Source organism: Aotus nancymaae, unplaced genomic scaffold, assembly GCF_030222135.1.
Source record: "Aotus nancymaae isolate 86718 unplaced genomic scaffold, 86718_ANA_hifiasm-v0.15.2.pri h1tg000108l, whole genome shotgun sequence".
Classification (NCBI taxonomy): Eukaryota; Metazoa; Chordata; class Mammalia; order Primates; family Aotidae; genus Aotus; species Aotus nancymaae.
The window spans coordinates 37,344,209-37,359,121 of NW_026988523.1; the positions used below are offsets into that span (position 1 = coordinate 37,344,209).

The 14,913-nt window shown below is 42.2% G+C and overlaps 1 protein-coding gene across 1 annotated transcript; it reads left to right on the forward strand.

The window, feature by feature from the left end:
- The first annotated feature begins 5,518 nt into the window (after positions 1-5,518).
- LOC105715409 (T-cell surface glycoprotein CD1a) lies at positions 5,519-14,492 on the forward strand. The gene is made up of 7 exons (XM_012449747.2): positions 5,519-5,548; positions 10,877-10,984; positions 11,342-11,608; positions 12,253-12,531; positions 13,024-13,302; positions 13,664-13,757; positions 13,923-14,492. The coding sequence occupies exons 1-7, from the start codon at positions 5,524-5,526 to the stop codon at positions 13,930-13,932; spliced, it is 1,062 nt and encodes a 353-aa protein (XP_012305170.2). The 5' UTR covers positions 5,519-5,523; the 3' UTR covers positions 13,933-14,492.
- The last annotated feature ends 421 nt before the right edge of the window (positions 14,493-14,913 follow it).

Below are 14,913 nucleotides of genomic sequence, written 5' to 3' on the forward strand. Positions count from 1 at the left end.
TCAGGGATAAATCCAGGAATTTACATTTCTTAAGATTCTCGAGATGATGGGATGGAGGATTAGTATTAGATCTTCTTTAATGTTTGGTATAGAATTCAACTGTGAGGGCATCTGGTCCTGGGTTTTTTTTTGTTGTTTGTTTGTTTGTTTTGAAAAGACACTTAATACTTGTTACTTGTTACTGGTCTATTCAGATTTCCAGTTTCTTCATAATTCAAGTTTTCATGGGTTATATGTTTCTAGGAATTTATTTCTTCTAGGTCATCTAATTTGTTGTCACATAGTTGTTCATAGTAGTCTCATATAATCTTTTGTATTTCTGTCTTGTAATCCCTCCTCTTTCTGTTTTTTCTTTTTTTCTTTTTTTTTGAGATGGAGTCCCACTCTGTTGCCCAGGCTGGAGTGCAGTGGCACAGCAATTTCAGCTCACTGCAAACTCCGCCTTTGGGTTCAAGCGATTCTCCTGCCTCAGCCTCCCCAGTAGTTGGGATTACAGGTTTGCACCACCACACCCAGCTAATTTTTTGTATTTTTAGTAGAGATGGAGTTTCCCCATGTTGGCCAGGATGGTCTCACACTCTTGACCTTGTGATCCACCCGCCTCGGCCTCTCAAAGTGCTGGGATTACAGGTGTGAGCCACCACGCCCAGCCCAAGACCCCCAATTTTTTACAGACTAAAAAGACATGCAAGTGTTTCCCTGCCCTGAGAATGCTTCAGTGTTATTGATGGACCCCAGATACCTGAATTAGACATGCTTAACCATCCCATTTGCCCAAACTTGAATACTAGTTTTTGTTTTTTCTCTTCAATCTACGAAAATCCCAGTGGTTCTACACTTGCCTTTTTTCTTTCTTTCTTTTTTTTTTTTAGATGAAGTCTTGCTTGTGCCGCCCAGGCTGGAGTGTAGTGACATAATCTCAGCTCACTGCAGACTCCCTCTGCCTCCCAGGTTCAAGTGATTCTCCTGCCTCAGCCTTCTATTTAGGATTACAGACACCTGCCACCATGCCCGGCTAATTTTTGTATTATTAGTAGAGACGGGTTTTTCCATGTTGGTTGGTCTCAAACTCTTGACATCAAGTGATCCACCCGACTCTACCTCACAAAGTGTTGGGATTGCAGGTGTGAGCTACCACACCTGGCCTCCTGTTTCATTTTTTATTTTATTCGAGTCTTCCTCCCTCTCCCTCTCTCCCCCCTCCCTTTTTTTTCTCTTAGTGTAGCTAAGGATTGGTCAATTTCGTGTAGCTTTCCGAAAAACCAACTCTTAGTTTAGTCGACCTTATCCATTGTTTTTCTAGGTGCTACCCTGATTTTTGTCATTTCTTTCCTTCTTCTAACTTTGGGCTTAGTTTGTTCTTCCTTTTCCAGTTCCTTGAGGGGTAGTGCTAGGTTGTTTATTTGAGATGTTTCTTCTTTTTGGATGCAGGAATTTCTTCCTTTATTCCTCCTTCTTAGAACTCCGTTTTGCTGCATCTTATACATTTTGGTATGTTATGTTGCTATTTTCATTTGTTTCAAGATATTTTTGAGTTTTCTTAATTTCTTTGACTCGAGTTATTCAGGAGCATATTGTTTAATTTCCACATATTTGTTAATTTTCCATAATTTCTTCTGTTATTGCTTTCTAGTTTTATTCTGTTGTAGTCAAAAAGATAATTGTTATATTTCAATCTTCTTAAATTTATTAAGACTTGACTTGTGGCCTGTCATATAATTTATTGTGGAGAATTTTCTACATGTATTTGAAAATAGTATGTATTCTGTTGCTGTTGTGGGGAATGTTCTGTATATTTCTGCTAGATCTCTTTGGTCTAAACTGTAGTTCAAGTCCAATGTTTCCTTATTATTGATTTTTTGTCTGGAAGATATGGCTATTGTTGAAAGTGGGTTACTGAAATCTTCCCCTACTATTGTGATGCAGTGTGTGTCTCCTTTTGGTGTATTAATGTTTGCTTTATATATTTAGTTGCTCCGATGTTGGGTGCATATATATTTACAATTGTTATATCCTTAAGGTGAATTGACCCCTTTATCACTATACAATGAATTACAAACATTTTGGAAGTTAAAGGTTACCTTCATGGGCCTTAGCAAGAGTCTTTGAAGTCTAGATGTCTGTAAGACACTTCTGTTTAAAAATTGTTTTTGCAAGAGTAGCTTCCAAAAATGGAGAAGAATTTGGAAAGCAAGCATGTCCCATGTTATAGGCTGAATTGTATCCCATCATAATTCCAATGTTGGAACCCTAATTCCCAGTACCTTCAAATGTGACTATATTTGGAGACAGAACCTTTAAAGAGATAAAGACAAGATATGGTCTCACAGACAGAGGGAAGACCAGGTGAGGGTGGAGCAAGGAGGAGGCCACCTGCAAGCAAAGGAGGGAGGCCTCACAAGAAACCAGCTTCTGTTGTTTAACATACCCACTCTGTGATACTTTATGACGATCCCAGAAAGGAATACATCCCCACTGTTGGCAAATTTTTCTTCTAGGAGAGGCTTAGTCCTTAACAAACAAGCATATAGGAGGCATCGCAGGATAATTAACCATTTATGAAGCATTTTCAGAACATATGGGGAAAACCAAAGTCTTCTCAGTATTGGTAAAGAATCCTCTTAAGGAGAACGTTGAGCCTTCACGTAGCAGAGTGTCTTCACCTACTTTCTCTCTGATAATAAAGGCCCTGACAAAATAAACAAGAAAAAAAAGGTGATATTAATTACAACTGATACAAGAGCACCCCTCGAATCTCCCAGGTGTATTAACTGTTACCCTTTAGTGATTTCTAGAACTAGTGAGAACTATTAAGCATGGTTAAAAAGACGTTGTCTGATTGCCCAAGAATTCTCATCAGCTTCTCATTGAGGAGTTAGGAGAAGTCGATACCTGAAGTAGGTGTCGTATGTGGTGCTCATTATGTATGTGCAGTTTTAATCCTTTTTGATATCTTCATACACTCTTGAATTAAAAATCACTTGAGATAGTCTCATGAATATACGGTCTCACTGTCTAGGTCCTGCCTGATTATTGCAGCCAAAAGTCTGGTGCTCAGAGTGAGCAAAGCCACCCAAACAGTGAAAATATGGAGAAGATAGATTTAGTGAGGTTGGTTCATTTCCCTGTACTTTCTCTCATCAGAGAATTATCACACTCTATATTTATGATCGATTTACAGGTTTATTTCTCTAGAGTTTGAGCTTTTATCTTTCTACTCATTCTAATCTAAGTAGTTAGCATAACACTTGATATTTGTGGGCAATTAAGAAATAACTGATATATAATAAAAAGGAACTTTGCTTTCTATTGTCTTATATTCTGAGTAACCTATATCTTTGAGTTTTTCTTTACTATGAAAAATAAAGATTATTTTTAAAACGTATTAATTCTGCTTTGGTGCTTTTGTCTTTTCTGAATCTAAACATTCATGTCTTTCATTATTTCTGGAAAATTTTCAGTCATGCTTTAAATTTTTCCTCTTCCAATTAAGTGTTTTGTCTTTTAATGAAATTCATAATGGGCTCATATTGGATTTCACACTAGTTTTCATATCTGTTAACTTCTTTCATATTCAACACTTATCTCTATATTGCATTAGAAAAAATTCTTCAGTTTTCCCAATTTAGAAGTATTTTTAAATTGCTTTCTGTCTTTGTTGTTTAATCCACTCACTGAGTTTTTAACTATAGTAAAATTAGAGTTTATATTTCTAGAAGTTTAATTTACTTTAAAATACGTTTGGCATTTTTTGATAATGTCTTTCGTTTCTTTTCAAACCTTTTGAATTTATGGTTTTAAAATATAAATTCCTCTCTATGTGACATCTTAGGGAAATGAAACTATTCTGTCTGCCAACTTTCCTTCACAATGGAATCTTTCTCCTTGTGCTAATTTTGGATGGTGACCTCATCTTAGGAAAGGCTTTTTGTGAAATGTCCTTTGCAGCTTGTATTGAGAGTAGTTCTCTCGAGATCAATTTTACTTTAAATTCTACCAGGTGGCACAGAGGTATTATAAACTTGGAATTACTTTTTTTAAAAAAATATATATGTATGCAGAGCGTTGCTCTGTCACCCAGGCTGGAGTGCAGTGGCAGGATCTCGGCTCACAGCAACCTCTGCCTCCTAGGCTCAAGAGATTCTTGTGCCTCAGTCTCCTGAGTAGCTGGGATTACAGCTGTGCCCAACCATGCCTGGCTAATTTTTGTCTTTTTAGTAGTGACAAAGTTTTGGCATGTTTGCCAGGCTGGTCTGAAACTCCTGAACTCACATGATCCACCTGCCTTGGCATCCCAAAGTGCTGGGATTATAGGCGTGAGCTACCATGCTCAGCTTGAAATTACTTTTAAAATTAATTTATTAATTTACGTATTTCAGGCTCATGCAAGTAGATGCTTTTGAACTTCAAACTCAGACCTGCAACGAGCAATTCTCAGCAGGAAACAAACAAAAATCCAATTCATATAATTGGATGCATTTTTTTCTAGTTCATTCTATCATTGAAGTGAGGATGTAGAATAGAAGCTTCAGCTGCAACTCCTATTACCTTTTTTTTTTTTTTTTTTTTAACCGAAGGCCTTTTTTTCCTGACCCAAGTGACTAGCAGTAGCCAAACTCCTAGGGATCTATACAGGAAAATGCTTAGTAGGTCCAGGTGTGGATGCTGTTTTCCTTTCTGGGTTTCCATTTCTTCATTTTGCCTGCTAGAGAGGACTTCCCTTATTTCATTGTAAATGCAGCTATGTGTTTAAAAAGAATTTTAAAAACCTTGCATTTCTGGGTGTTTTCTATTAGTATGTCTCTTCAAGTCATGTAGTGTGCTGTCTTTCCAGAAGCAGAAACCCTGGTTGTTTTATGCATTACACACAGAAATCCAAGGGTCGTGTGACAAGGCAATGCTTTAGGTTAGAAAAGCGAGTCCAGGAGGAGGACTGAGGTTAGATTGATTGGTTAGGAAGTATGAGAAAATGAAGAGGAGGCTCTGGGATCTGAGATAAAGGCTAAGGGAGAATGACTGTGAAGACACGGCAGAGTAAGAAAGATGGAGGAAGAAGAGCACATGTATGGGAAGGAACAGGAGCACGGTAAAACACAGAGAATAAGCCATGGCGATACTAGAGAATATTCAGTTCTTTTAATCTAGTTATTTTACAGATAAGGAAATTGAGGCCAAAGTGTTAATGATCTCTCCAATTCAACACATCCAACAGGTGTCCCATGTGGGGCTTCACATTGACTCAGTCTAAAGCTTATTTTAGACTGCAAGGGACGGGCTGTAAGAGGCCAGCAACACACAGGCAGATAAAGGGAGACCTGCTGGAAGCCAGAATGGCGAGGAAAAAACTTGAAGCAGAGTGGAAGGGAAAATGAGAAGCCCAGGCAGTGGGTTTCTCTGGATAGGAAATTGAGGTTTCTGTTGGTGAAGAGGGGAAGTCAGATGAGATGAGACTATGTGGGGAGGGGAGCTCTCTTATCTGGGTTCTGAGGAGAGCTTCATTGGGGAAGGAGGAATTCAGGAGTCATGTTAACATTTGGAGGAACAACAGGTAAGAGCTGTTACAATGAACAGGAACATGCCTTTGGCCTGAACACCAAGATTCAAGAAAGTGGATCCTCGGGAAAGGTTTGGTGGCAAAGGGAAGAACACTGGTCTTGCCTAGGACAGCTGGGACACCTGCCTGATCGAGTTCTAATCAGGGTATATGTGATTCACCCTAGTTTTCTTCTCTGGGGTTTCCTGTGTCCAGGGAGTACAAAATTATCAGTGATCAGTAATAGCCATCTCTTTCTGTCTCAATTATTTTCCTTTTCTCTGGTCCTGGTCACCTTCCCTACCTATTTTATTTCTTAATATTTGTATAGCATTCTGCTCTTTCTCAGCCTCCACCCACAGCTTCTCAGTATCCCCCAGCCAGCTCCCAGGAGCCCAGTTCCTTTCCGTTCCCTCCTTCAGGTCCTGCCCTGTACCCACCATAGCTGGGTGCACACTCAGGAGTGGAGTTGGCTGGGAAAGTTGCAGACCCACAGCAGGACTACGACTCTCAGTAGCTGCTGCCTGCATCTCTGATCAAGATGAGCTCTGCCCACAAAAAGTTGGGGTGGAGAACTTGTGGCTTGGCTCCACTTCTCTTTCCAATCTGTGCCCAACTTCCTCTTCCCCCGCCTCCTCCTTCTTTAGCATCTTTTATGCCCCTGGTGTATCTGAGCAGCTCCCAACACTTTTGTCCCAGAACTCCATTTCTCAATTAATTCTCTTTCTTTTCCTTACCAAACCTAAGCTGACTCTTCTTTGCTTTTCTGACCCCCTACTCAAGGGTGCCACATTATTTGCGGCATTGTGCAGAATAAAAATGTGGGGGGCCCTGTCTTTCTCCATTTGGGCTGCTACAACAGAATGCCACAGACTGGGTGGCTTATAAACAACAGAAATCTCTCACAGTTCTGGAGGCTGGGAAGTCCAAGATCAAGAAAGAGTCAATGTCTAGTGGAGGCTTGTTTTCTGGTACACAGAGTACACTTTCTGGATGTGTCCTCACATGGTGGAAGGGGTGAGGGGTCTCTCTTGGGTCTCTTATAAGGGGACTAGTCACATTCATGAGGGCTCCAAACTCATAATCTAATCACCTTCCAAAGGCCCCATTTCCTAATAATGTCACATTGGGGGTTAGAATTTCAACATATGAATTTTGGGAAGACACAGCAATTCAGAACATAGCAGGTCTGCATTCAAACAGGCAGGCAGAGTGCTTTTAAAGGTATTAAGATATAAAACTTTTTCATTCTTTCTGAAGTTTCTCTTTCTTTCTGTCTCAACCTGTTATGGTGTTTTGTTATTTTTGTTTATTTGTGTAATTTGCTAGTGTTGTAACCCTTGGGCACAGGGATACTCACAGGGTGAGCACAGAGGCTCACCTGGGAGTCCCGCTCCATGACTCTGAACACACGTAAGCTGCCCACTGGCTGCTGGGTTCCTCTCACTGGGAAGAGGATGTCAGTCTCCCCTTCCCACAGTGGCCACTCTAACCCTCCACAGATGGGTGACCACCAAGAAGTTGCAACCACTGCATGGAGATGCACTTGATTCTTGGACCAAGGGTGGGAAAGCAGGTCATCCTGATCTGTCTCAAAACACTCTGTGGTGCAGCCTGGATGGGAATGACTAACGCCAAGCTCTGTGCAGACACTGTAGGTTGCATGCCCCCAAATCTTATTCTCTGTGTGTCCCTGGCAGAAGCGAGGTAATTGTGAAAAGTGATGGCAGAAGGGGCTTCCTCTGCTAATGAGATCAGGTGTCTATATGGGCAGAGGGCAGCAGGGTGGAGGTGAGCAGGAGGGCAGGAATTGCCTGTGGCCCCAGACAGTGGGGAGGAGCAGATGGAAGAGAATCAGTGCTGGCGGGGGGATGAAGTGATGGGAGCCACGTCCACATGTCAGCCAAGAAGCCCTCACACAAGTTTTATTGGCTCATTGGACTTCATTTATAAAACACATATTAAGATAAAATTATGAAGAATTTAAAGACAATGATCATAAGGCATCAGTTATGATGCTGCATTGGTTGCATGTCCCATGAAGCAAGCCCTGGATATACAATATACAGACTCACTCACTATTTGGGGGTGATCCTGACTCTGCCTCTTTACAACCTTCATCTTTCCATCCTGCGACCCTGGATAGCTCAGCCTTTCCCAACTACTTCTGTCATCTTCCACCTCAGTCTGAGTCATGCAGATGCCTTGTGCCTGATCAGCCCAGTATTGTTCCTCTCTTCCCACCTCCCTCACTGTTTCATTCCCTACTCTTTGCATTAACTTGGGAAACATTTGTATGTGTATGCTAGCTTTAGTGCCCTTGTTTTGCTGCCTTGGGGTGAAGTCTACACTCCCCTCCCAAATTTCCTATTTCTCTCCCTTCCTTCTTCCTTCCTCTGACTTACTACAGCAGATTTATCTGTTTCCCACCCCAAGCACACACTCTCTTGCTGAATACTGCTCTGCTCCCTAAACAGGCCTTCCCTGCAACTCTGTTTCATTCGAGTAAGGGAAAAGCCTCATGAAGTTTTTAAAGAACTTTTTAAGGATTACAGTTCCTATATCTCTAAAAGTTTTCCCAGGAATCATTCCATGTGAGAAATCAGGCTTAGCTTGCTAAAGTTGTATAATTGACCCTTGGTGGGGGTTAGGAGCGATAGTGGCCCTGTGCAGTCAAAAATTCAAGTATAACTTTTGACTTTTCCAGATCTTAATTATTAAAAGCCTGCTATTGACTGGAAGCCTTACTGATCGCATAAACAGTTAATGAACACATATTTTGTATGTCATATGTATTATACATGATATTCTTAAAGTAAGCAAGAGAAAAGAAAATATTTTTAAGAAAATCAGAAGGAAGAGAAAATATATCTGCTATATATTAAGTGGATCATCACGTGTTTATCTTGATTCACGTTGAGTAGGCAGAAGAGGAGGAGAAAGGGTTGTCTCAGGGGTGGCAGAATCAGAAGAAAATCCACGTATAAGTAAACCCACACAGTTGAAACCCATGTTATTCAAGGGTGAACTGCAGTGTGAGGGTTTGAGTCAATCTAGTCTGGAGCTAACTGGATGAGTGTTGTGCTGTTGCTGCAATAGTCTTCAAGTTCCTCTATATCACTCTGTTCCTAGGGTGGGGCTGGTTTGCCAGAGGTCTGTTTAATGTCTCCACTCTCAGGTTTTGATGTTTCCTTCGTGAAATATCTCTAGAGGACCCATCATCATGATTTCTGCTCTTCTAGCTGCAGACTCCTCTTGTAATTGATATTTGTGATACCGCTTGGGAGAGGGAATAGGATCACTGTCTTTTGTTCTGGTGCAGTCTCATTCTGAGGTAGGTGACTTGTTTTTGAATTTTTTGAAGTTTTGTCATATAAATGTTTCTGCCTTTCTTCCACCACTTTGGGACCTCTAATAGTCTCGAACCAGGATGTTTTCTTGTTCCTTCCCATTTTTTTTTTCCTCCTCAGCTGCAGTGGGTTTTCACATATGCCCTGAGGGCAGCAGGGCTTTCTGCCCTTTCCTCAGCAGGTTAGGGCTTTTTTTTCTATGTGGCAATAGAGGAGATGGGTCTGGCTGGGACCTACTATCTTGCAGTAGCTATTCTCATACCTCAGGCCCACATCACGAGAGAGAATTTATCTGATCTATGTATCTGACCCACATCTCTGACCCTAATCTTTCAGAAGACCTTGGTGAAGTTTATGAAAAAGGGCTTAGAGACTGATGTGAATTTCCCTGTTTCTGTGACTCCCAGGTCTTCTATATAAATTCAAGTTGTGATTTTGATGGTCCAGTGTCAAAAAATTATAAGTATGAAAGTGAAACTCTTTCCAGCTTTTTTGTATGCTAATCTTAACTTTAAAAAATTATGATAGACTGGACAAAGAAAATGTGGTACATATACACCATGGAATAGTACGCAGCCATAAAAAATGAGTTCGTGTCCTTTGTAGGGACTTGGATGAATCTGGAAACCATCCTTCTCAGCAAACTGACTAACAGAAAACCAAACACCGCATGTTCTTACTCATAAGTGGGTGAGTAAGAACACATGGACACAGGGAGGGGAACACCACACACCGGGGTCTGGGGGGCTAGGGGAGGAATAGCAGGGGGTGGGGGAATTGGGGAGGGATAGCATTAGGAGAAATGTCTAATGTAGATAACGGGGCGATGGATGCAGCAAACCACCACCAGGGCATGTGTATAAGACTCTCATCTCACTACATAGGATTACAAGTAATCTTTATGATATCTTTAAAAAGTTTTATGTTGAATATCTCCTCCATAATTAAAACCTTAATGCATAGACTGAATTCCTTCATTCATTTGACAAATATTCACTGGGTACCTGGCAAGTGGTAGGTGCTTAGTTAGGTGGGGAGACAGTATGGTAACGGCTTGGAACTAACACTCCAAGTCAACCACTGAAGTTAAAATTCTGGACTGGCTAACACTAGTTAAGAGTCCCCAGTTTAGAAAATATTATTTCAAGCAGGCTTGTTTTTATCCAGAGAGTGTATAAAATATAATAAAACTCCGTACATCAAGATTTATCATTCTCGGTGTGTGTTTCTTCCTAAGTAGAGTAAAATCTCCTTGAAAAAAGCGATTGTGTTGTCAACCATGAAGCTCTCATATTGTTCAGTGTAGCAAGATGCTTGGCTCCCGGAAGGTGCTAAGAGAGACTGTTGAGTGAGTGAATGTATATCGGTGAAAATCAAACAGAGGACATTTTCTTTATATGTTTTAGGTTCCTGTGGGTTTTTTTTTTTTTTTTTTTTTTTTTTTGCGATGGTTACTGGCTCTTCTCTAAGAATAATGGAGAAAATGTGTTAGTTTATACTGTCATACAGGCAGTCACAGGGGATTCTGAAAAAGCGAATGAACCAGTGTTAAATCAGAAATGGGAATGTAGTGGGGTGTGGGGATGAGACAAGGGAAGCGAATACATGGGAAAGTATTGGAAAGGACAGAGTGATCAAAAAGCGCAGGGACGTGGGAACATTGGGCAGCACACTGGGAGCCATTTAGTTTTATGCTTTTATTGTATGAATGGGAAAAAAATGTTCTTAGTGGTTAAGTGGCTTCTCAATGCCACGTAAGACTTGTTCCAGAGAAGTTGAATTAGGGAAGGTGAACAGGTTGGAAGTTGGTGATAAGGAGAGAAGCTGGAAACTAGAGAAGAAAGTCAGAACCAGAAGGAAATGAGAGACTGAGTAGGCATCTCAGGGTTTGTGAGGGAGTGAATTTTCTTTGTTGCAGTCAGGGGAGGTTTGTCTGTTGGTTGCAGAAACAAGTAAGACTAGAGATATTGTGGGGTTGGTTTGTTTGGAACAGAAATCGAAGACCAATTTTTGCGAGAGAAGGAAGTAACATCTGCAAATGACATGCTGTTTCTGCTGCTTCCATTGCTAGCTGTTCTCCCAGGTGGTGAAAATGCAGACGGTAAGAACTCTGAGAACTCTGACAACTGCCCAGTTGGGTGGATGATGTCAGAGAGTGTGTGTGTGTGTGTGTGTATGTGTGTGTGTGTGTGTATGTGTGTGTGCACGCTTCCTAGCATATACCTGGAAAGTGAGAGTGCCAGTCTGGTTCCACTCTGACTGTCCATGTCTCCAGGTCCCCGCACTCTTATGAAGGAAGGTGGTTGATAATGCATGGGACACTGTGGCAAGCAAGCATCTGCTAAGATTATGATGGATCCCCTCTTCTCTAGATTCTGAATTCCCCCCACTCTGGCACCTTCTCTCTCCCTTCTGTTTCTCAATGTCTTTCTCACATTCTACTGTACTTTCACCACAGGGTTCAAGGAGCCTGTCTCCTTCCGTATGATCCAAATCTCATCCTTTTACAACCAGTCCCGGGAACGAAATCTGGGCTCAGGTTGGCTGGGTGATTTGCAGACTCATACCCGGGACAGCAATTCCGGCACCATCATTTTCCTGTGGCCCTGGTCCAGGGGAAACTTCAGCAATGAGGAGTGGATGGAACTGGAAACGTTATTCCGTATACACTTCATTCGGTTTTTGGAGGCAATTCATAGACACACCAGTGACTTGACATTTAAATGTGAGTGCAGTTTCCCCCATGGGGACTGAAGAGTTGGGAGAGAGGTGGTGTCTTAATGTTCCTTATTCCTGTAGGAAACAGCCTGACTCTCTTCTGTAGCTTATTCTATTCCTCCCACCATAAAACTGCAATTGCAAACTTTTGGGCAAGGTCTATCATCCAGACCCTAATTCTTCAAACACTTCTGCTACTTATGAACTCCCGTTTCATTGATTGCAGGGTTGTGCTTTATGACCTTTTCTACAGGTATCCCATGGTTACGCTTTTTTCTGCCATACGGCTAAATGCCTTCAGCTTTCTCACTTTGTCATTCATTGTCTTCAGCAGTCTCTACATAGACTCATTGTAACCTGCTGCATGCCATTCAACCTAAGTTGGTATAATCCCAGTTCTCTTACACCAAGCCCTTCCTCAAGTACAGCATTCACACCATTGTCTTTAATTTTCCCTCTTCCTCATGTTACTCATCTTTTCCTCCACCTATAGCTCCCACCAATTCCCCTTTCTCTGAATCCCTGACCAAATCAAATTTTATTCCATCCCATCAAACCCTGAAGACTCCCCCCTTCTGCTTCTATAATCTTTGCTTCTACGCATTTCATTTTATGTTTTTTGTCCTTCTTTCCTCTAATTCATAACTCCAGATCCTTTTGAGATACAGGCAACAGCAGGCTGTGAGCTGCACTCTGGAAAGTTCTCAGGAAGCCCCCTTCGGGTAGCTTACCAAGGATCAGATTTCATAACCTTCCAGAACAATTCATGTCTGCCATCTCCATTGGCTGGAAATGCGGCCAAGCGTGTCTGCAAAGTGTTATATTGGCATCCGCGTGAAAAGGACATAATACACCATCTCATCAGTGACACCTGCCCACGTTTCCTCTTGGGTCTTCTTGATGCAGGAAAGGCACATCTGCAGCGGCAAGGTCAGTCCTATACCTTTCCTCCAAGAACTTTTGATTTGAAAACCGTACCCTGCCACTACCCCCTTCAAATTCAGAATAAAAAGGAGCTGCCCAGAAGTGGAAAAGGCTGGGTGCAGTGGCTCACATCTGTAATCCCAGTGCTTTGGGAAGTTGAGGCGGGAGGACCACTTAAGGGCAGGAGTCCCATCCCAGCCTGAGCAACATAGTGAGACCCCGTCTGTGAAAAATAAAGATAAATTAGCTGGTCATGGTGGCACACACCTGTAGTCCCAGTTACTCAAGAGGCTGAGGCAGGAGGATGGCTTGAGCACAAGTGTTTGAGATTATAGTGAGCTATAATTTATAATTATGCTACTATACTCCAGCAGAATTACAGAGACACTGTCTCAATAAAAAGAGAAATTGGGAAGATGTGTCTATCTAAACTTCTAAACTGATGTGGTGATATGAAACTCCAAGTCTGTAACTGAATATCTCTTCTGTTCTTTGCAGTGAAGCCTGAGGCCTGGCTGTCCCTGGGCCCCAGTCCAGGCCCTGGCCATCTGCTGCTGATGTGCCATGTCTCAGGATTCTACCCAAAGCCTGTGTGGGTGAGGTGGATGCGGGGTGAGCAGGAGCAGCCAGGCACTCAGCAAGGGGATGTTCTGCCCAATGCGGATGGGACGTGGTATCTCCAAGCAACCCTGGAGGTGGCCGCTGGGGAGGCGGCCGGCCTGGCCTGTCAGGTGAAGCACAGCAGTCTAGAGGGCCAGGACATCATCATCTACTGGGGTGAGAAGGAGCTGGGGCCCTGGCTGGAAATGCCAGGAGGTGGTCCTCAGCATGGAGGGAGGGCAAGCTGAAAATTTTAGGATATTTGGGATGATAACCCCAACATGAATAAAAATAGGTAATCTAAGAAATAGAAGTGTTGAAAATGAGGGCCCTGTAGATGCAGGAGGATGCTGAGGGTTAGATGAAAACTCCATCTCCGAGCAGGGATGAGAGGAAAAATATAGAATGAAAGGAGATTGGTAAGTTGGACACTCAACTGAAAAAAGGAAGCCCAGGGTAATGCAGTGAAACAGGGAGGGGATGAGGTAAAACGGGGTGGATTTAAAATAACATCCTTGGTGTCTCCCTAAATTCACAGACCATCACAATTCCGTGGGCTTGATCATCTTGGCGGTGACAGTGCCTTTACTTCTTCTGATCGTGTGTCTTGCACTTTGGTTCAGGAAACGCTGGTGAGTTCTTTGCATGTGTCTTTCCTATTCCTACCCCTACCCAACTCGTCTTCCCATGTTTCTTGTTTCTCTCTCCTCAGTTCTCTCCCCAGCCTCCTTCCCTCTTACTCCTCAATTCTCACCTCCACCTTATTCAGAGTGACTTCTGTCTCTGTTCTCATCCAGTTTCCATTAAGACACATCATGAGCCTTCTCGTCACCGTTCTCCTTTTGGGATGAGAAACCAGCAGCCCAAGGGCTCAGGACACACCTGAACATGTCGTGGTGATGACATCCTTTCCAGTCTCCTTGTACAACTTGTCATTTTTGCTTGTTTCTGCTTAATGATCATTTGTCAATATAAGCTCAATTTAATATTGCAGGATTTGTTGTTCTGACCTGGGTTTTGGGACTTTAAAATTATCTCCTAATGGAATGGGGTCCTAGCAACCTCCACACGTTCAACCATTAATGGGTCATCAGGCCCTTTTAGATATCCTTCCTCCAGAGGGCCTTCCCCGACTCACAAGTGGGAAGCAGTCTCACCCCGGTCTGAACCCCCGCCACATTGCAGCTGTCCTTTGCTAACTGTACTTCTCACTTCCTCTCCTTTGCTGCAGTTATTTAGCTTCCCCTTTTCCTTCTAATTTTTCAGCTCCTTCAATGCAAAATACATGTGTTTTCAAAATATGCATCCTTGGTGAAGGATTTTGCCTGCATGAAACATGTTTTCAATAAAACTCTGTGTTGAATTTATGCCATATTTGTAGTCTTTTCTTATTCTTTTCCTTCCTGGTGCTTTTGAAGTAATTGAGACGTTTGATATTCTTCGGGTTAAAAGTCTTCTCACTTGCAGGTGACTTTACACGTTCCTAGTTTTATAGTTTTTTAGCTCCAGAGGAGAAACACAATTTTTCCTCTTCCTGCTACTATCATTCAACTATAAAGAGCTATTACAGTTAATTCACTGTTCCAAGTATGCACGGCAGGACGCATGTGTTTACTATTCAGTGGCTCAGGGACAAGCAGCAGAGTTATCACATTGGAGCTTGATTGAAAGATAGAATTTGGGCCTCACCTTAGATTTACTGAATTATAATTTGCGTTTTGGAAAATCAGCAGGATACTCAACAAGTCTATTAAAATTTGAGAGACAGTCATGTGGGTGATGTCTGAG